This window comes from Somniosus microcephalus, chromosome 6 (assembly GCF_052327205.1).
Source record: "Somniosus microcephalus isolate GS21.2 chromosome 6, FLI_Smic_1.0, whole genome shotgun sequence".
Classification (NCBI taxonomy): domain Eukaryota; kingdom Metazoa; phylum Chordata; class Chondrichthyes; order Squaliformes; family Somniosidae; genus Somniosus; species Somniosus microcephalus.
This window is the reverse complement of record NC_140992.1, coordinates 202,539,142-202,559,886: the sequence shown is the minus strand read 5'-3', so window position 1 is coordinate 202,559,886 and position 20,745 is coordinate 202,539,142. Positions and strand designations below refer to the sequence as shown.

Below are 20,745 nucleotides of genomic sequence, written 5' to 3'. Positions count from 1 at the left end.
ACGTCATCATCCTTTTTGGCATCTACAGTCAGTGCTTGTATGGAATGCCAATCTAGCTGTATCTTCCGGATCCATTCACGTCCTAGTAGTGGTGGTCCTCCATCTGGCAATACATATAGGTCCATTTTTGGTGTTTCCTTGCCGTTATATATAATGTTCACCCTTATTTTTCCTTTGGGGTAGACTTTTTGCCCCGTGTACGTCTTCAAGACAATCTTTGTATCTCTCAAGGGTATATGTGAGAATAGCCGCTTGTAGTCCCTTCGGTTTATGACTGTTAGGGCTGATCCTGTGTCCAATTCCATTTTCACTTGGACTCCTGCTATCTTGAGCGTGACCCAGATAGTTTGGTGATCCTCCGTTTTGATCACATTATGTAGTTTCAGACAACCCAGCTCCTTGCTTCCGGAGTCTGTATCACTCTTCTGTTCGTCTGAACTACTCTCCGTCACCTTATGTACCTTCTTGTACTTCTCCTGTGGAGATTTCTTGCTGCTGGTTTTCTTTCCCGACCTGCAGACTCTTGCTATGTGTCCTACTTTTCCACACTGTCTGCACACTTTGTCCTTGAACCAGCAATCATTATGGTCGTGTGTTGTTCTGCCGCAGCGATAGCACTTCACTGTTCCGTATGACATTTCGTTTGTGCCATATTCTTGCGGTTTCTGTTGTATCTCTGCAGCGCCCCATGCTGCTGCTTCGTGTGATACTGCAATGCTGAAAGCCTTGTCCAGCGTAAGATCCTTTTCTGATAGAAGCCGTTTCTGGGTTCCTTCACTTTGAAGCTCACACACAAACTTGTCCCTTAAAGTATCTGCTAGTCCCGTTCCAAACTGGCAGTGTTTCGATAGCTTGTGCAGGTCCGTTAAATACTCAGCATTACTTTCATCTTTATGCTGATTCCTTTTGTGAAACTTAAATCTTTCTGTTATCAGCAGCGGTGTGGGGTTTAAGTGGTCCTGTAGGATTGACACTATGTTTTCAAAATCCTTTTCTGCTGGCTTCTCTGGGGTTACTAGGTTTCGTAGTAAGCCATATGTTTTTGCACCCATTGAATTCAACAATACCAACGCTTTCTTGTCATCTGGCACTTCATTCGTCTTGCAGTATACTTCTATGCGTTCGACATATGTCGTCCAATCTTCGACTTCATTGTCGAACGCTGTGATACTGCCACTCTTCGGCATTTTTGGGTGTGGTTAGACTGGCTTAAAATGGCGTCTCCCGCGCTTTCCTTTCTTCCCCGCTGCGGCTTAAAATGGCGTCTCCCGCGCTGCTGCCAATGCCGCTCTCGGTGGTCCTCGTGGCAAATGGCGACGCCCTGTGGGTTTCGTGTGCTGCTCCTGCGCTGCTGCCAATGCCACTCTCTGCGGTCCTCGTGGCAATGGCAGCGCCTCGCGCTTTCCTGCGCGCCTCTCTCCCCCGTTGACGCTGCTCGGCCCTTGAACACCGGCTGCGCTCTGCTCTCTCTCGTCTCTCTCCCTGTTGACGCCGCTCGGTCCTGAACACCGGCTGCGCCCTGTGCGCTCTGCCCTCTCTCTCTCCCCCGTCGACGCTGCTCGGCCTTTTTCTGTGCCGCTCGGTCGGGCTCTAGCCCGTCGCTGTCCGGGAAGGGTCTGTGCAGTACCTGTTGCCAGCCCGTTTCGCTGGACCACCGTGACTGGAAAGCCAAGCCTGGCTCCCGACAGCCTCCCCTGTGATGCTCAAATCTCCGCTGGATGACTGGGCGGTTGCCCGTGGTCAACGCCCGTGCTTCTGGACTCGACCTTCTTCCACTGTTCTCCAGAAGCGAATCCCTGGGAGGTGATGCAGAGTTGCAGGTAGGTTCGAATCGCCAATGTTATGTCCGTGTATCTTAATGTTGTGTCCTTCAATAATCAGACAACAGACTGCAGGGAACGATTCAACAGGTGTTTACTGAATGAGGGTTACTCTAGAACTAAGTGTACAGATCACTATTCAGGGTTTATATACAGGTGTGGTCACTGCCGGTACTACAGTATACAGGAGCTGTAAAAAGTAGTTCTCTCCCCTACATTACATACATTACACAATAGAGGTGTACAAAATGAGAGAATTTTTGATAATGTAAATGGGGGAAAATTACGTCCACTATTCGGTGAGTCAGTAACTAGAGGGCATAAATTTAAGATCATCAGAAAAAGGGCAAGGGAAAGGTTAGATTTTTTTTTAAATCCAGAGCGTTGTTATGACATGGCATGCTGTACCAGAAACAGTGGTGAAACAGAATCCATAATAGCTTTTAAAAGAGAAGTAGATAAATATTTGGACATTGTGAAATGCGGATAGAGTGCAGGTCTGATGTCCAGGCTTCGCTGAGATGGCCAAATTGTGGAAATATTTTTTCCCTATTTCAAGGGACTGACTGCAATAATAAAGTATTAAAGACAGCACTGTGCGGGTGGAGGTAGGGTCGGGTACCCAACCCTCCTGCTTTGGGCGGATGTCTACCGGAATGGGCATTTGGTCACCCGAGAACTGCTGCTGGCGACTTGGGAGAAAGGGACCCTGCAGTTCATGCACCATAGCTCGGCTGTCCCAGCTTGCAACCAAACCACGTTGTCCGAGCCCTGCTGATCCACTGCATTATTTGGAATGCACTGCTTCATAGCCAGTTGTAAGGATAACGGCATCGGGGCCAATTAAAATCGCCTGGAAACTCGGTGAGTCCTGAGAGAGACAGAGAAAAAGATAAACTGGGAGAGGAGAGAGAGAAACACAAACTGGGGGAGGAGAGATAGAGAAACACAAACTGGGGGAGGGGAGAGAGAGAAACACAAACTGGGGAGGAGAGAGAGAGAGAATCACAAACTGGGGATAAGGGAAACACAAAATGGGAGAGGAGGAGAGAGAAACACAAACTGGGAGAGGAGAGAGAGAGAAACACAAACTGGGAGAGGAGAGAGAGAAACACAAACTGGGAGAGGAGAGAGAGAGAAACACAAACCAGGAGAGGAGAGAGAGAAACACAAACTGGGGGAGAGAGAGAGAGAGAGAGAGAGAGAAACACAAAGTGGGGGGGGGGGGGAGAGAGAGAGAAACACAAACTGTGTGAGAGAGAGATATAAACAAACTGAGGGAGAGAGATAAACACAAATGGGGGGAGAGAGAGAAACACAAACCGGGAGCAGAGAGAGAGAAACACAAACTGGGAGAGGAGAGGGAGAGAGAGAAACACAAACTGGGAGAGGAGAGAGAGAAACACAAACGGGGGGGCGAGAGAGAAACACAAACTGGGAGAGGAGAGAGATAAGCACAAACTGGGAGAGGAGAGAGAGAGAAACACAAACTGGGAGAGGAGGAGCGAGAAACACAAACTGGGACAGGAGAAAGAGAAACACAAACTTGTAATGTATGTACCATTAAGGGAGAGAACTACTTTTTACAGCTCCTGTATACTGTAGTACTGGCAGTGACCACACCTGTATATAAACCCTGAGTAGTGATCTGTATAGTTAGTTCTAGAGTAACCCTCATTCAGTATACACCTGTTGTATCGTTTCTCCTGCAGTCTGTGTCTTATTATACACAGACACAACATTGGCGACGAGCAGATTCGAACCTACCTGCAACTCTGCATCACCTCCCAGGGATTCGCTCCTGGAGAACAGAGGAAGGAAGTCGAGTCCAGAAGCACGGGCGTCGACCACGGGCAACCGCCCAGTCATCCAGCGGAGATTTGAGCATCGCAGGGGAGGCTGTTGAGAGCCAGGCTTGGCTTTCCAGTCACAGTGGTCCAGCGAAACGGGCTGGCAACAAGTACTGCGCAGACCCTTCCCGGACAGCGGCGGCTAGAGCCAACCGAGCGACACAGAAAAGGCCGAGCAGCGTCGACGGGGGAGAGAGAGAGGGCAGAGCGCACAGAGCGCAGCCGGTGTTCAGGACCGAGCGGCGTCAACGGGGAGAGAGAGAGAGAGCAGAGCGCAGCCAGTGTTCAAGGGCCGAGCAGCGTCAACAGGGGAGAGAGGCGAGAGAGACCAGAGCGCCGCCGGTGTTCAAGGGCCGAGCAGTGTCAACGGGGGGGAGAGGCGCGCAGGAAAATGCGAGGCGCTGCCATTGCCACGAGGACCACAGGGAGCGGCATTGGCAGCAGCGCAGGAGCAGCGCACGAAACCCACAGGGCGTCGCCATTTGCCATGAGGACCGCCGAGAGTGGCGTTGGCAGCAGCACGGGAGACGCCATTTTAAGTCGCAGCGGGGAAGAAAGGAAAGCGCGGGAGACGCCATTTTAAGCCAGTCTAACCACACCCAAAAATGCCGAAGAGTGGCAGTATCACAGCGTTTGACAATGAAGTCGAAGATTGGACGACATATGTCGAACGCATAGAAGTATACTGCAAGGCGAATGAAGTGCCAGATGACAAGAAAGCGCTGGTATTGTTGAATTCAATGGGTGCAAAAACATATGGCTTACTACGAAACCTAGTAACCCCAGAGAAGCCAGTAGAAAAGGATTTTGAAAACATAGTGTCAATCCTACAGGACCACTTAAACCCCACACCGCTGCTGATAGCAGAAAGATTTAAGTTTCACAAAAGGAACCAGCATAAAGATGAAAGTAACGCTGAGTATTTAACGGACCTGCACAAGCTATCGAAACACTGCCAGTTTGGAACGGGACTAGCAGATACTTTAAGGGACAAGTTTGTGTGTGGGCCTCAAAGTGAAGGAACCCAGAAACGGCTTCTATCAGAAAAGGATCTTACGCTGGACAAGGCTTTCAGCATTGCAGTATCACACGAAGCAGCAGCACGGGGCGCTGCAGAGATACAACGGAGACCGCAAGAATATGGCACAAATGAAATGTCATCTGGAACAGTGAAGTGCTATCGCTGCGGCAGAACAACACACGACCATAATGATTGCTGGTTCAAGGACAAAGTGTGCAGACAGTGTGGAAAAGTAGGACACATAGCAAGAGTCTGCAGGTCGGGAAAGAAAACCAGCAGCAAGAAGTCTCCACAGGAGAAGTACAAGAAGGTACATAAGGTGACGGAGAGTAGTTCAGACGAACAGAAAAGTGATACAGACTCCGGAAGCAAGGAGCTGGGTTGTCTGAAACTACATAATGTGATCAAAACGGAGGATCACCAAACTATCTGGGTCACGCTCAAGATAGCAGGAGTCCAAGTGAAAATGGAATTGGACACAGGATCAGCCCTAACAGTCACAAACCGAAGGGACTACAAGCGGCTATTCTCACATATACCCTTGAGAGATACAAAGATTGTCTTGAAGACATACACGGGGCAAAAAGTCTACTCCAAAGGAAAAATAAGGGTGAACGTTATATATAACGGCAAGGAAACACCAAAAATGGACCTATATGTATTGCCAGATGGAGGACCACCACTACTAGGACGTGAATGGATCCGGAAGATACAGCTAGATTGGCATTCCATACAAGCACTAACTGTAGATGCCAAAAAGGATGACGACGTCACACCTGGACGACTGTCAAAAATGCTAACTGACGCACAAGAAGTGTTCCAGCAGGGACTCGGAACACTAAAAGGCATAACAGCGATGATCAAAATAGAGGAAAATGCAAGCCCAAAGTTTTTTAAGGCCAGACCGGTACCTTATGCGATCCGCCCAGCCGTCGAAGCAGAGCTGGAAGGTTTGGAACGTTCAGGAGTACTGTCCAAAGTGGACTGGAGCGAGTGGGCTACACCCATCGTTCCTGTAATGAAGAGGTCGTTGAGTAATACGCCTGGGGAACCAAAGAAGGTTTGCATCTGTGGGGACTTTAAGGTGACAGTGAACCCAGTCCTTCACACTGTACAATATCCGCTTCCACGGATTGAAGATATTTTCACCTCGCTATCTGGAGGGAAACACTTCACTAAGATTGATCTGGCCCAGGCGTACCTGCAAATGGAGGTAGAAGAAGCCTCGAAACAGTACCTCACGATCAACACTCATAAAGGTCTCTACCAATACAACCGGCTGGTGTTCGGGGTAGCATCAGCTCCGGCTATTTGGCAAAGGGCAATGGAACAAGTCCTGCAAGGGATTCCAGGGACCCAGTGTTATTTGGACGACATCCTGGTCACGGGCGAAAATGACAGTGATCACCTCGCCAACCTGCAGCAGGTGCTCACTAGATTGAAGGAATATGGGCTCCGAGCTAATCGCCACAAATGCAAGTTTTTCCAGAAGCAGATCTCGTATTGTGGCCCCGTTATTGATAAAGAGGGGTTACATAAGTCCCCTGAAAAGATTGAGGCAGTAGTCAAGGCTCCAGCACCGGAAAATGTGTCACAACTGAGGTCGTTCCTCGGGCTGGTGAACTACTACCATAAGTTCTTCCCGAAGTTGTCTACCGTACTACACCCACTGAACACCCTACTGCAAACGGGGGTACCATGGAAGTGGAGTGACGAATGTAAACGAGCTTTCCAGAAGAGCAAAGCATTGATCACATCAAAAGAGGTGTTGGCTCATTTCAACCCAGCACTACCAATTCGGTTGGCGTGTGATGCATCACCCTATGGCATTGGAGCGGTGCTGTCGCACAAATTCCCGGACGGCTCGGAGAGGCCAGTAGCCTTTGCGTCTCGGTCACTAACCTCAGCCGAGTGTAACTACGCCCAGATTGACAGGGAGGCCCTCAGCCTACTGTGGGGAGTGAAAAAGTTCAATCACTATCTGCACGGACAGAAGTTCACCTTGCTGACTGACCACCAACCACTTGTCTCCATCTTTAATCCAAAGAAGGGCGTTCCGGTGATGACTGCGCAACGGCTACAAAGATGGTCCCTTTTTCTAGGGGCGCACCAATATGAAATCGAGTATAAGGGCACGAAACAGCATGGAAACGCTGATGGGCTATCACGCCTGCCACTGCCTACTGCGGAGGAAGCACCAGCAGTGGATCCTGTTGAAATATTTCATTCGACTATAATTGAATGCTTGCCAGTAACTAATGCTGGTATAGAGAAGGAGACCCGAAATGACCCGACACTGTCTCGGGTATATGATTTGACGGTGAAGGGATGGCCAGCACATGGCGACTCACTGTTGCCAGCTTTCTCATCCAGAAGAGAACAGCTGTCAGTATGCCAGGGGACCTTGATGTGTGGATCCCGAGTGGTAATTCCACCCAAGTTAAGGGAGAGAGTGCTCAATGAGCTTCACGAAGGTCATCTGGGAGGGGTGAAAATGAAAAGCCTTGCTAGGGCTTATGTGTGGTGGCCGGGGATCGATCAGCAAATCGAGGACCTGACAAAGAGCTGCTCAGGATGCCAGAAGGTCCAAAATGCACCACCACATGCCCCTCTACACCCATGGGAGTGGCCCTCATCTCCATGGCAATGGGTGCATATTGATTTTGCTGGTCCATTCATGGACTCAATGTTTTTAATAGCCGTGGATGCGCACTCGAAATGGCCTGAGGTGATCAAAATGTCCTCCACCACCACGGAGAAAACTATTGCAGTCCGACGGATCATTTTTGCCAGGAATGGCTTGCCAGAGCAGATTTGCTCTGATAACGGACCACAGTTTGTGTCCGAAGAGTTTCGAAGATTTATGAAAAGGAATGGGGTAGGGCATTACACATCCGCCCCGCATCATCCAGCCACAAATGGATTGGCTGAGAGGTTCGTACAAACCTTTAAAAAAGCAGTAAAGGCCATGTGCGATGACGACATTCCACTGCAGCATAAGGTGGACAATTTCCTGTCAGCCTACAGAAATGCGACACATGCAGTCACCAACCAGGCCCCGGCCATGATGTTCTTTAACCAAAGGTTGAGATCTCGTCTGGATTTGCTCAGACCAAATGTACGAAGAGATGTTGAGAGTAAGCAATTCCAGCACATCAATGAGAAGCCGACAAGGAGCTTCAATGTAGGGCAACCAGTCTTGGCCCGCGACTACCGAACAGAGAGATGGCAACCAGGAACGATATGCATACGGCAGGGGCCACTAATGTACACAGTGGATGTTGGGGAGAACATTGTGAGACGCCATGCTGACCAGGTCCTCGAGTCACAGGAACGAGTCAACCCCATGTCTCGGCCATACGTACCTGGTGAGGAACCCGACGTACATGTCGCATCTACCTCAGACAATAGCATTGGAAGCTGATGAATCAACTGACGACAGGGTGCTAGAATCGCCTCCGCACCAAGAGCAAGACACTCGGGAAAGGCGTTATCCAGAAAGAATCAGGAAGCCTCCCCAAAGACTGAATTTATAAATAGACTATTTTCAGCTAATGCTGCATGATAAAAGTGTTAATTGTAATTAGTTTGATATTTACTTGTTAAATGAGTGTTATGGTACTGTTAATCTAAAAGGGGAGGAATTGTAATGTATGTACCTTTAAGGGAGAGAGCTACTTTTTACAGCTCCTGTATACTGTAGTACCGGCAGTGACCACACCTGTATATAAACCCTGAGTAGTGATCTGTACAATTAGTTCTAGAGTAACCCTCATTCAGTAAACACCTGTTGTATCGTTTCTCCTGCAGTCTGTGTCTTATTATACACAGACACAACAAAACTGGGGGAGGAGGAGAGAGAGAAACACAAACTAGGAGAGGGAGAGAAACACAAACTGGGGGAGGAGAGAGAGAGAAACACAAACTGGGGGAGGACGAGAAAAACACAAACTGGGAGAGGAGAGAGAGAGAAACACAAACTGGGGGAGGAGAGAGAGAGAAACACAAACTGGGAGAGGAGAGAGAGAAAAACACAAACTGGGGGAGGAGAGAGAGAGAAACACAAACTAAGGGAGGAGAGAAAGAAACAGAAACAGAAACTGGGGGAGGAGAGAGAGAGAAACACACACACGGGGAGGAGGTGAGAGAGAAATACAAACTGGGGGAGGACGAGAGAGAGAAACACAAACTGTGGGAGGAGGAGAGAGAAACACAAATTGGGAGAGGAGGGAGAGAGAAACATAAACTGGGAGAGGAGGAGAGAGAAACACAAAGTGGGAGAGGAGAGAGAGAAACACAAACTGGGAGAGGAGGAGAGAGAAACACAAAGTGGGAGAGGAGAGAGAGAAACACAAACTGGGGGAGGAGAGAGAGAGAAACAAACTGGGAGAGGAGGAGAGAGAAACACAAACTGGGGAGCAGAGAGGGAGAAACACAATCAGAGAGGAAAGAGAGAAACAAACTGGGGAGGAGAGAGAAACACAAACTGGGGGAGGAGGAGAAACACAAACTGGGGAGGAGGAGAGAGAAACACAAACTGGGGGAGGAGGAGAGAGATAAACACAAACTGGGGGAGGAGAGAGCGAAACACAAACTGGGAGAGGAGAGAGAGAAACACAAACTGGGGGAGGAGGAGAGAGAAACACAAACTGGGAGAGGAGAGAGAGAAACACAAACTGGGGGAGGAGGAGAGAGAAACACAAACTGGGAGAGGAGAGAGAGAAACACAAACTGGGGGAGGAGGAGAGAGAAACACAAACTGGGAGAGGAGAGAGAGAGAAACACAAACTGGGAGAGAGAGAGAAACACAAACTGGGGGAGGAGGAGAGAGAAACACAAACTGGGAGAGGAGAGAGAGAGAAACACAAACTGTGGGGAGGAGAGAGAGAAACACAAACTGGGAGAGGAGAGAGAGATAAACACAAACTGGGGGAGGAGAGAGAGAGAAACACAAACTGGGGGAGGAGAGAGAGAGAAACAAAAACTGGGGGAGGAGAGAGAGAGAAACAAACTGGGGAGGAGAGAGAGAGAAACAAACTGGGGAGGAGAGAGAGAGAAACACAAACTGGGGGAGGAGAGAGAGACACACAAACTGGGGGAGGAGAGAGAGAGAAACACAAACTGGGGGAGGAGAGAGAGAGAAACAAACTGGGAGAGGAGAGAGAGAGAAACACAAACTGGGGGAGGAGAGAGAGAGAAACACTGGGAGAGGAGAGAGAAACACAAACTGGGTGAGGAGAGAGAGAAACACAAACTGGGAGAGGAGAGAGAAACACAAACTGGGGGAGGAGAGAGAGAAACAGAAACTGAGGGAGGAGAGAGAGAGAAACACAAACTGGGAGAGGAGAGAGAGAGAAACAAACTGGGGGAGGAGAGAGAGAGAAACACAAACTGGGAGAGGAGAGAGAAACAAACTGGGGGAGGTGAGAGAGAGAAACAAACTGGGGGAGAAGAGAGAGAGAAACACAAACTGGGGGAGGAGAGAGAAACACAAACTGAGGGAGGAGAGAGAGAGAAACACAAACTGGGGAGGAGAGAGAGAGAAACACAAACTGGGGAGGAGAGAGAAACACAAACTGGGGGAGGAGGAGAGAGAAACACAAACTGGGGGAGGAGAGAGAAACACAAACTGGGGGAGGAGAGAGAGAGAAACACAAACTGGGGGAGGAGAGAGAGAGAAACACAAACTGGGAGAGGAGAGAGAGAGAAACACAAACTGGGGGAGGAGAGAGAGAGAAACACAAACTGGGAGAGGAGAGAGAGAGAAACACAAACTGGGGGAGGAGAGAGAGAGAAACACAAACTGGGGGAGGAGAGAGAGAGAAACACAAACTGGGGGAGGAGAGAGAGAGAAACACAAACTGGGGGAGATGAGAGAAACACAAACTGGGGGAGGAGAGAGAGAGAAACACAAACTGGGAGAGGAGGGAGAGAGAAACACAAACTGGGGGAGGAGAGAGAGAAACACAAACTGGGGGAGGAGAGAGAGAGAAACACAAACAGAGAGGAGAGAGAGAAACACAAACTGGGGGAGGAGAGAGAGAGAAACACAAAGTGGGGAGGAGGGTAGAGAGAAACACAAACTGGGGGAGGAGAGAGAGAGAAACACAAACTGGGAGAGGAGAGAGAGAAACACAAACTGGGGGAGGAGAGAGAGAGAAACACAAACTGAGAGAGGAGAGAGAGAGAAACACAAACTGGGGGAGGAGGGAGAGAGAAACACAAACTGGGGAGGAGGGTAGAGAGAAACACAAACTGGGGGAGGAGAGAGAGAGAAACACAAACTGGGGAGGAGGGTAGAGAGAAACACAAACTGGGGGAGGAGAGAGAGAGAGAGAAACACAAACTGGGAGAGGAGAGAGAGAAACACAAACTGGGGGAGGAGAGAGAAACACAAACTGGGGGAGGAGAGAGAGAGAAACACAAACTGGGGGAGGAGGGAGAGAGAAACACAAACTGGGGGAGGAGAGAGAGAAACGCAAACTGGGGGAGGAGAGAGAGAAACACAAACTGGGGGAGGAGAGAGAGAGAAACACAAACTGGGGGAGGAGAGAGAGATAAACACAAACGGGGAGGAGGAGAGAGATAAACACAAAATGGGGGAGGAGGAGAGAGGGAAACACACACTGTGGGAGGGAGAGTTCATGTGCACTGTTGTATAACGTGTTTTGTTCCAGGAGTCGGGCTGTTTTGGTGCTTCTCTCTGAGGGCTGGGCTTCAGCGGTGGGAGTCAGTGAATTGAATTAGCTTCGGTTTTGTTTATTAATTTTAGAAAATGCTGTGTATTGTAAAAAGTCATAAAATTGTGTGAAAACTTTCGTTAAAAGTTTGTTATATTGATGATGTTTTTCTTGCATCAGTGATATTTACTTGGTGTTCCTCATTGCGGTCGATACTGTAAAAACATCATAGAAGTTGTTTTTATTAAAACATTACTTGTCCTTAAATCTTTCTATTCTTTTGCGTTCCTTCTTTGATTTATAAATGATGTTATTCATCTCACTATATGAGATGACCAAGAAGTTAAAGTACAACACCATGTTAAATTACAAGACTAAGAAAAATAACTGGGATAAGTGCAGACAATTTCACAGATGATTAGCTTTGGTAAGGGATTTCAAGATTGTGTGTGCCAAATAACCCCAAAATGGATGCTTTTTGAGAATACTTGATGTGAGAAATCATAGACCCAATGTGAGTGAAATAATTAATAATGTTCCAATTTTCCCTGTGGTTATACCTCCCTAAAATCTGCTTGTATCCGTACACACAGCAGTAGGAAGAATGGTTGGTTAAAGGCCAGGATTCAAAGAATGTCAGGGGAGCAGCAATCATGGTCAAACAGTAGTCATGACAGTTAATACATTGGAGTTTTAAGCTTCTGGGGCTATAGGCATTAGCTACAGGTTTTTTTTTTTTATTCGTTCACGGGATCTGGGCGTCGCTGGCAAAGCCAGCATTTATTGCCCATCCCTACTTGCCCTTGAGAAGGTGATAGTGAGTCGCCTTCTTAAACCGCTGCAGTCTGTGTGGTGATTGATGTGCCTCAATAAATCCGAGACTCGATGTTAGCGAAACAAAACAAGGCTTTTATTGACTTAGAAGGTAACACACAGAGGAGAATGTATCTTCCATCCAGAGGTCTGCCGTACTGAATGTGCTGCAGGCTGGGCCAGCTTACATAGGAGCCAGGTATGGGCGGAGCCCTACACACAGTACAATACAATGGAAATGAAACTGAAACCAACCACAGTCACAGGCAGAGAAATACTGATGAGTGATGAATGGAATATTTCATCACATTCACCCCTTCTATAGATTTAGTCTGTTCGGGGGTTTGATAGTCCTCTGCGACCGACATGCTGTTGTGGTGCCGCGGGTGTCGGCAGGGTGTCCCCGGTGGCCTCCTGGGTCTCTGCCGGGGGTGCCGCCAGGGTTGTTGAAGGGGTAGTTGGTGGGGGTACCGTTGGTCGATGTTCTTCCGGGGGTGATGAAAGAGTAGTGGGTGGGTAAGAGTTGCTGTGGTCGTTGTTGCTGCTGTTATCGTGGTTGTTGTCGTTACCGGCTGGGGCAATGTCTTTTATGGACACGGTGTCCTCCCTTCCGTCGGCGTGCCGGACATACGCGTATTGGGGGTTGGCGTGGAGTAGGTGCACTGACTCCACGAGAGGGTCCGTCTTGTGGCCCCTCACATGCCTTCGCATGAATACCGGACCTGGGGTGGAGAGCCATGATGGCATGGATACGCCTGAGGTGGATTTCCGGGGAAAGACAAACATTTGCTCGTGAGGCGTGGCATTAGTGGCAGTACACAATAGCGACCGTATCGAGTGGAGCATATCTGGGAGGACTTCCTGCCAGCAGGAGATAGGGAGGCCTTTGGTCCTTAGAGCTAGAGTGACTGCTTTCCATACTGTCCCGTTCTCTCACTCCACTTGACCGTTACCCCGGGGGTTGTAGCTGATGGTATGGCTCGTGGCGATCCCCCTGGACAGCATGTACTGGCGTAGCTCTTCACTCATGAAGGACGCCCCCCTATCCGTATGGATGTAGCTCGGCATACCGAACAGGCAGAACAGGCTGTTGAGGCATTTAATGACCGTGGCGCTGGTCATGTCTGGGCAGGGGAAGGCGAATGGGAAATGAGAGTATTCGTCCACAATGTTCAGGAAGTAAACATTGCGGTCGACGGACGGGAGGGGGCCCTTGAAATCTAAGCTGAGCCACTCAAAGGGCCGTGTAGCTTTGATTAAGTGGGCTCTATCTGGGCGGTAGAACCGAGGCTTGCACTCAGCGCAAGTGCGACAGTTCCTGGTCAGGGACCGAACTTCCTCAATCGAGTAGGGTAAGTTGCGGGACTTTATGAAGTGGAACAGCCACGTGACCCCTGGGTGGCAGAGGTCATTGTGGAGGGTCTGTAGCCGATCCCCGGTGGCGCTGGCACACATCCCTCGTGAGAGGGCGTCGGGGGATTCGTTAAGGGCCCCTGGCCGGTAAATGATGTCATAATCGAAGGTGGAGAGCTCGATCCGCCACCTAAGAATCTTATCATTTTTAATCTTCCCCCTCTGTTTATTATTGAACATAAACGCTACCGACCGCTGGTCGGTAAGTAGGGTGAAGCGTTTGCCGGCTAGGTAGTGGCGCCAGTGGCGCACTGCCTCCACGATGGCTTGGGCCTCCTTTTCTACGGAGGAGTGTCTGATCTCGGGCCCTTGGAGGGTCCTCGAGAAGAAAGCTACGGGCCGCCCCGCCTGGTTGAGGGTGGCCGCCAAGGCAAAGTCAGACGCATCACTTTCCACTTGAAAGGGAGTGTTCTCGTCCACTGCTTGTAGCGTGGCCCGCTCAATATCCCGCTTAATGCTTTTGAAGGCGGCGTGGGCCTCAGCAGGGAGCGGAAAAGAGGATGCTTTCAAGAGGGGGCGGGCTTTGTCGGAGTAGTTGGGGACCCATTGGGAATAATAAGAAAATAACCCCAGGCACCTTTTCAGGGCTTTGGGAGTGTTGGGCAGGGGCAGCTCCCGTAGGGGGCGCAATCGGTCGGGGTCTGGTCCGATTTCCCCATTCTCCACCACGCTGCCTATTATGCCGATGCGCGTGGTGTTGTAAACGCACTTGTCCTCGTTGTAGGTGAGGTTGAGTTTTTGTGCGGTTTTCAGGAACCTCTCGAGGTTCGAGTCGTGATCCTGCTGGTTGTGACCGCAGATGGTGACGTTGTCGAGATAGGGGAAGGTTGCCTGCAAGTGGTGGTCATCGACCATGCGGTCCATCTCCCTCTGGAAGACCGAGACCCCATTCGTCACCCCAAAGGGGACTCTGAGGAATTGGTAGAGGCGTCCGTTCGCCTCGAAGGCGGTGTACGGGCGGTCCTCTGGTCTGATAGGGAGCTGGTGGTACGCTGACTTGAGGTCGATGGTGGAGAACACCTGGTATTGGGCGATTTGGTTCACCATTTCTGATATGCGGGGTAGCGGGTAGGCGTCTAGTTGGGTGTACCTGTTAATCGTTTGGCTATAGTCGATCACCATCCGTTTCTTCTCGCTACCCCTTACCACCACCACTTGGGCGCGCCACGGGCTATTGCTGCATTCAATAATGCGCTCTTTCAGGAGCCTGTCTACCTTGGTCGCGATAAACCGCCTGTCCTCCCAGCTGTACCTCCTGCTTTTGGTCGCTATTGGCCGGCAGTTAGGGGTAAGGTTCGTGAATAGCGAAGGCGGCTTTACCTTCAGGGTAGCCAGACCACACACTGTGAGGGGCGGCTGGGACCCACCGTAATTGAGCGTGATGCTTTGGTGGTAGCACTGGAAATCCAGGCCCAAGATCACGCTCGCACATAGATTCTTCATGATTAATACTTTAAAATTATCGTATACAGTTCCGTTAACGGACAATTGTACCGTGCAGTAACCCATAATGGTCGATGTCTGGGTTTTATCAGCCATAGAGATGGTACCCCGAGTAGGGACCACCTTTAGGGAGAGCTGTTGTACCAGTTCAGGGTGGATAAAACTCTCCGTGCTTCCACTGTCAATTAAACATTTAACCCTGCACCCGTTTACCTCGATGTCCACCATTGATTTGGATAGCGGGTGCGGCCTGGTCTGGTCCACTGTGACCGATGCCACTGTAGGGCCCTGGTCGAGACAAGATGGCGTCCACGCTGTCTGCTCACAAGATGGCGGACCCCACGAGGTCGGGCAAGATGGCGTCCAAGATGGCCGCTCCCACGGCGCACACGCGGCGGTGGCGGGTTTTCCGGCGGGGTTTCCTCTGCACACCTTCCCGAAGTGCCCCTTCTTACCGCACTTAAAGCAGGTGGTGCCTTTCGCCGGGCACAGGTTTCTGGTGTGCTTCGGCTGCCCGCAGAAGTAGCAGTTGGGTCCCCGACGCGTCGCGGCTGTCGTAGGGCTTCTGGGGGGAGAGCGGGGCCCCGATGGTGTCGGGCTGCCGGGCGGGGAAGATGCCTTCCAAGATGGCGGCGCCCTTGGTGCACACGTGGCGGCGTGGACGGCGCGGGCTGAAGAGTAGGCGTCCGAGTTTCTCTGGGCCACATCCAGGGATCGTGCTGTGTCCGCAGCCTGTTTCAGGTCCAATCCCGTTTTTTCCAGCAGTCTCTGCCGGATGTAAGTGGAGCTGAGGCCTGTGATAAAGGCATCGCGAACAAGCTCGTCAGTGTACACTGCGGCTTTTACATCTTGGCACTTGCAGTCTTTGCCAAGCGTTTTCAGGGTGCCTAGGAACTCCTCCACCGATTCCCCAGGTCGCTGTGCGCGAGTAGCGAGCAGATGCCTAGCATACACCTCATTCGTAGGCTGCTGGTAATGCGCCTTTAAGATGTCGCAGGCGGCCGGGTACGTGTCGGCGTCTTGGATGAAGGGGTAAACCCGGTGGCTTACCCAATTCCGCAGAATTCTGAGTTTCACACTCGCAGCGTCCGTAGCGTCTTTGACGGCTGCGGAATTGTCCAGGAAGAATTCCATACACATAAACCAGTGTCCGAAGCGTGCCGATGCGTCCGAAGCATGCTGGTCCAAATCCAAACGTTCGGGTTTCAAGAGTTGATCCATTGTGTTGAAAATTAAGTCAATAAAATTGATGTGCCTCAATAAATCCGAGACTCGATGTTAGCGAAACAAAACAAGGCTTTTATTGACTTAGAAGGTAACACACAGAGGAGAATGTATCTTCCATCCAGAGGTCTGCCGTACTGGATGTGCTGCAGGCTGGGCCAGCTTACATAGGAGCCAGGTATGAGCGGAGCCCTACACACAGTACAATACAATGGAAATGAAACTGAAACCAACCACAGTCACAGGCAGAGAAATACTGATGAGTGATGAATGGAATATTTCATCACAGTGATACTTCATTGTAACGGTTTGGTACAACTGAGAGGGCAGTTAAGAGTCAACCACATTGCTGAGGGTCTGGAGTCACATATAGGCCAGACCGGGTAAGGACAGGAGATTACCTTCCCTAAAGGATATTGGTGAACCAGATGGGTTTTTACAACAATCCGATAGTTTCATGGTCACCATTACTGATACTAACTTTTTATTCCTGATTTTTATTTAATTACCTGAATTTAAATTCAGGGTGCACTCTGACCCCTTGATAGGCCCAGAAATTCAGGTCGGGGGCTTCCCGCGGGTGCAAGCCCCCGACCTGCACTTACCTTGCGCGCCGGTAGTTGAGCTGTAGGGCCACGTGGAATTCCGATCTGGGGCCTGGCCCAGCTGCCGGTGCACAGTGCTTGCGTGTCCCAGGGGCGCAGTTAGTTCGATGCGTCCCCTGGGATCACGTGGGCCATGGGGAGCCAATCGGAGGAGGGAAAAGCCCATTCATAAGTCTTGACAGGAAGAGCTGTCAAGACTTATAAATACTACGGCCCCAAAATAGCAGTAAACCTTCAAATAAATGTTTTAAAAACATCACATTTTTTAAATAAACTATAAATTACATTAAATAACTATTTTAAACAATAATTTAAATTTTTGAAAAAAATAATTTTATATTCTAACGGGGCTAAAAATAAACTTACCTTGCTTTAAAGTATTTAAAAATAATAAACCTGTGGAAAAAATGTTTTAATTTTAATTAATTGACCACTTACCTTGTAAAAAGCAGGCCTTACGCCTGCTTTTTAAATTTCTAAATTCTAAAGACTTACCCTCACAGAAAAACCTGTAAAAAAAACGTAAGTTTAAAGCGCACGCGCAGACTCCCCTGCGCACGTGTTCGACCTCTGAACCCCTTCGTTCAGAGGAACGGAAGTGCCGGTTTCCCGTGCATGCGCAGTGCATGCACGAAACCGGCACTTCCATCGGGCTTACGGGTGAGTACATAGCACGTACTCACCCGTGGAGACCCGAATTTCTGGGCCAATGTCACATGTACAAGTACTGCAGTTAATGTTACCAACTAAAGTGTATAGATACAGCCACAATGACAGAGTATGAAAGGCATTTATGTTCATCACTACATACACTTCCAGCTACTAATAATAATTTTAAAAAACAACGCAACATACATTTTATAGTACCAACTATATAAACAGTACCAACCATGATTCTTTTTTTACTTATTTCCAGAAACAAAAGCTGACAATTCCCATATGTGGCTTGTGTAGGTCCCTATGTGATCTCCTATACATTTATACTGCAAAGTGGCTGAACCCTATATCCAGCAGAGGAATTGCTTATCTTTGAAGATACATATACAGTAGCCACATAATTAGTGGATGATAATGACCAAATCCTGCATATTATCGTTAGCTACTACACAGCGTGCCGTTGTATCTGTTGAAAGTCAAGACTCTTTTTGTTGAATACCTTGCACCAGCTCAGAGCCCTGCCAACATTATCCATCACTGGGGTTCAATGTTGTACTCACTCTAGTTTCTTTAAACATAGCATTCTCGGTAGTACTTCAGCCAGCCTCACCGCACCCTCATCACTGATGTTATTCCAGGACAAGCTGTGAGGAAGTGCAGGAAAAAGTGGGCATGTTTAGAATTTTAAAGAACATCTTTCTTCAGGATCTCAGTCATCAAACTGTAGAATATATGGCATTGCAGATCGGCGACTTTCTCCCACGAGTGGGAAAAACCCGAAACTCATGAGTCACTCTGCTACATGTAGGAAAAGGCTCATGGTTCCGCATTTGGTGTTTCAACATCATTCACTCCTTTATATTATAGAAACACTTCAAGTGGGAATGTTTCTGCAATATACTGGGGTTCCCCATTTACAAAGCGGGGCCGAATCGACAGCACTGCCCTGCTCTTCTTCAAATAGTGCCATGGGATCTTTTAGGTCCACCTGAGATCTGCTTTCAAGCAGAGTCTAAGGGCAGAGGACTCATCTTCAGATGTGGCATTGTGAGACTGTGCCTTCATAGAATGGTTACAGCACGGAAGAAGGCCATTCAGCCCGTCAAGCCCGTGTCGGCTCTCTGTAAGAGCACTTCAGCTAGTCCCACTCCCCCGCCCTTTCCCCGTAGCCCTGCAAATTTCTTTCCTTCAGATACTTATCCACTTCCCTTTTGAAAGCCGTGATTGAATCTGCCTCCACCACCTTTTCAGGCAGTGCATTCCAGGTCCTAACCACTCGCTGAGTAAAAAAGTTTTTTCTTACGTCGCCTTTGGTTCTTTTGCCAATCACCTTAAATCTGTGTCCTCTGGTTCTCAACCCTTCTGCCAATGGGAACATTTCCCTTTATTTACTCTGTCCAGAAGCTTCATGATTTTGAACACCTCTATGAAATCTCCTCTCAATCTTCTTTGCTCTAAGGAGAACAACTCCAGCTTCTCCAGTCTATCCACATAACTGAAGTCCCTCATCCCTGGAATCATTCTCGTAAATCTTTTCTGCACCCTTTCTATGGCCTTCACATCCTTCCTAAAGTGCGGTGCCCAGAATTGGACACAGTACTCCAGTTGGGGCCGAACCAGTGTTTTATACAGGTTCATCATATAATTTCTACGCTTTTGTACTCTATGCCTCTATTTATGAAGCCCAGGATCCAATAAGCCTTTTTAACTGCTTTCTCAACCTGCCCTGCCACCTTCAATGATTTGTGCACACATACCCCCAGGTCTCTCTGTTCGTGCACCCACTTTAGGATTGTACCATTTAGTTTATATGTCCTCTCCTCATTCATTCTACCAAAATGTATCACTTCACACTTTTCTGCGTTAAATTTCATCTGCCACGTGTCCGCCCATTTCACCAGCCTGTCTATGTGTTGCTGAAGTCTATCACTCTCCTCTTCACTGTTCACTACACTTCCAAGTTTTGTGTCATCTGCAAGTTTTGAAATTGTGCCCTGCACACCCACGTCCAAGTCATTAATATATGTCAAGAAAAGCAGTGGTCCTAGAACCGACCCCTGGGGAACACCTTCCTCCAGTCCGAAAAACAACCGTTCACCCCTTCTCTCTGTTTCCTGTCACTTAGCCCATTTCGTGCTGTCACTGTCCCTTTTATTCTATGGGCTTCAATTTTGCTGGCAAGCCTATTATGTGGCACTTTGTTGAACGTCTTTGTTCATGTACACCACATCAACTGCATTACCCTCATCAACCCTTTCTGTTACCTCATCAAAGAAATCAATCAAGTTAAACACGATTTGCCTTTAACAAATCCGTGCTGGCTTTCCTTAATTAATCCACACTTGTCCAAGTGACTGTTAATTTTGTCCCTGATTACTGTTTCTAAAAGCTTCCCCACTATGGAGGTCAAACTGACTGGTCTGTAGTTGCTGGGTTTATCTTTATACCCTTTTTTGAACAATGGTGTAACATTTGCAATTCTCCAGTCCTCTGGCACCACCCCTGTATCTAAGGAGGATTGGAATATTATGGCCAGTACCTCCGCGATTTCCTCCCTCAATTTCCTCAGCGTCCTAGGATGCATCCCATCTGCTCCTGGTGATTTATCTACTTTAAGTACAGCCAGCCTTTCTAATATCTCCTCTTTATCAATTTTTATCCTATCAAGTAAATCCACTACCTCCTCCTTTACTATGTCTATGGCAGAATCCTCTTCCTTGGTGAAGACAGATGCAAAGTACTCGTTTAGTACCTCAGCCATACCCTCTGCCTCCATGCATAGGTCTCCTTTTTGGCCCCTAATCGGCCTCACCCCTCCTCTTACTACCTTTGTACTATTTATATCCCTATAGAAGACTTTTGGATTACCTTTTATGTTGGCTGCCATTCTATTCTCATTCCCTCTCTTTGCCCCTCTTATTTTCTTTTTCACTTCTCCTCTGAGCTTTCTATATATAGCCTGATTCTCAGATGTATTTGCAACCTGACATCTGTCATACGCAGTCTTTTTCTGCTTCATCATATTCTCTATCTCTTTTGTCATCCAGGGAGCCCTGACTTTAGTTGCCCTGCCTTTCCCCCTAATGGGAATGTACCTCAACTGTACCTGAACTATTTCCTCTTTAAAGGCAGCCCATTGTTCCATTACAGTTTTGTCTGCCAATCTTTGATTCCAGTTTACCTGGGCCTAGTCCGTTCTCATCCAACTGAAATTGGCCT

The 20,745-nt window shown here is 48.8% G+C and overlaps 1 protein-coding gene across 2 annotated transcripts in view; it reads right to left on the bottom strand.

Annotated features, from left to right (window-relative positions):
• The window catches only part of nlrc5 (NLR family, CARD domain containing 5), a 350,789-nt gene that overhangs the window by 8,589 nt on the left and 321,455 nt on the right, over positions 1-20,745 (bottom strand). For both annotated transcript variants that reach the window (XM_085991231.1, XM_085991232.1), the window contains one exon: positions 18,087-18,170. In XM_085991231.1, the coding sequence (XP_085847357.1) occupies positions 18,087-18,170 (84 nt within the window). The remainder of the gene's footprint in view (positions 1-18,086; positions 18,171-20,745) is intronic.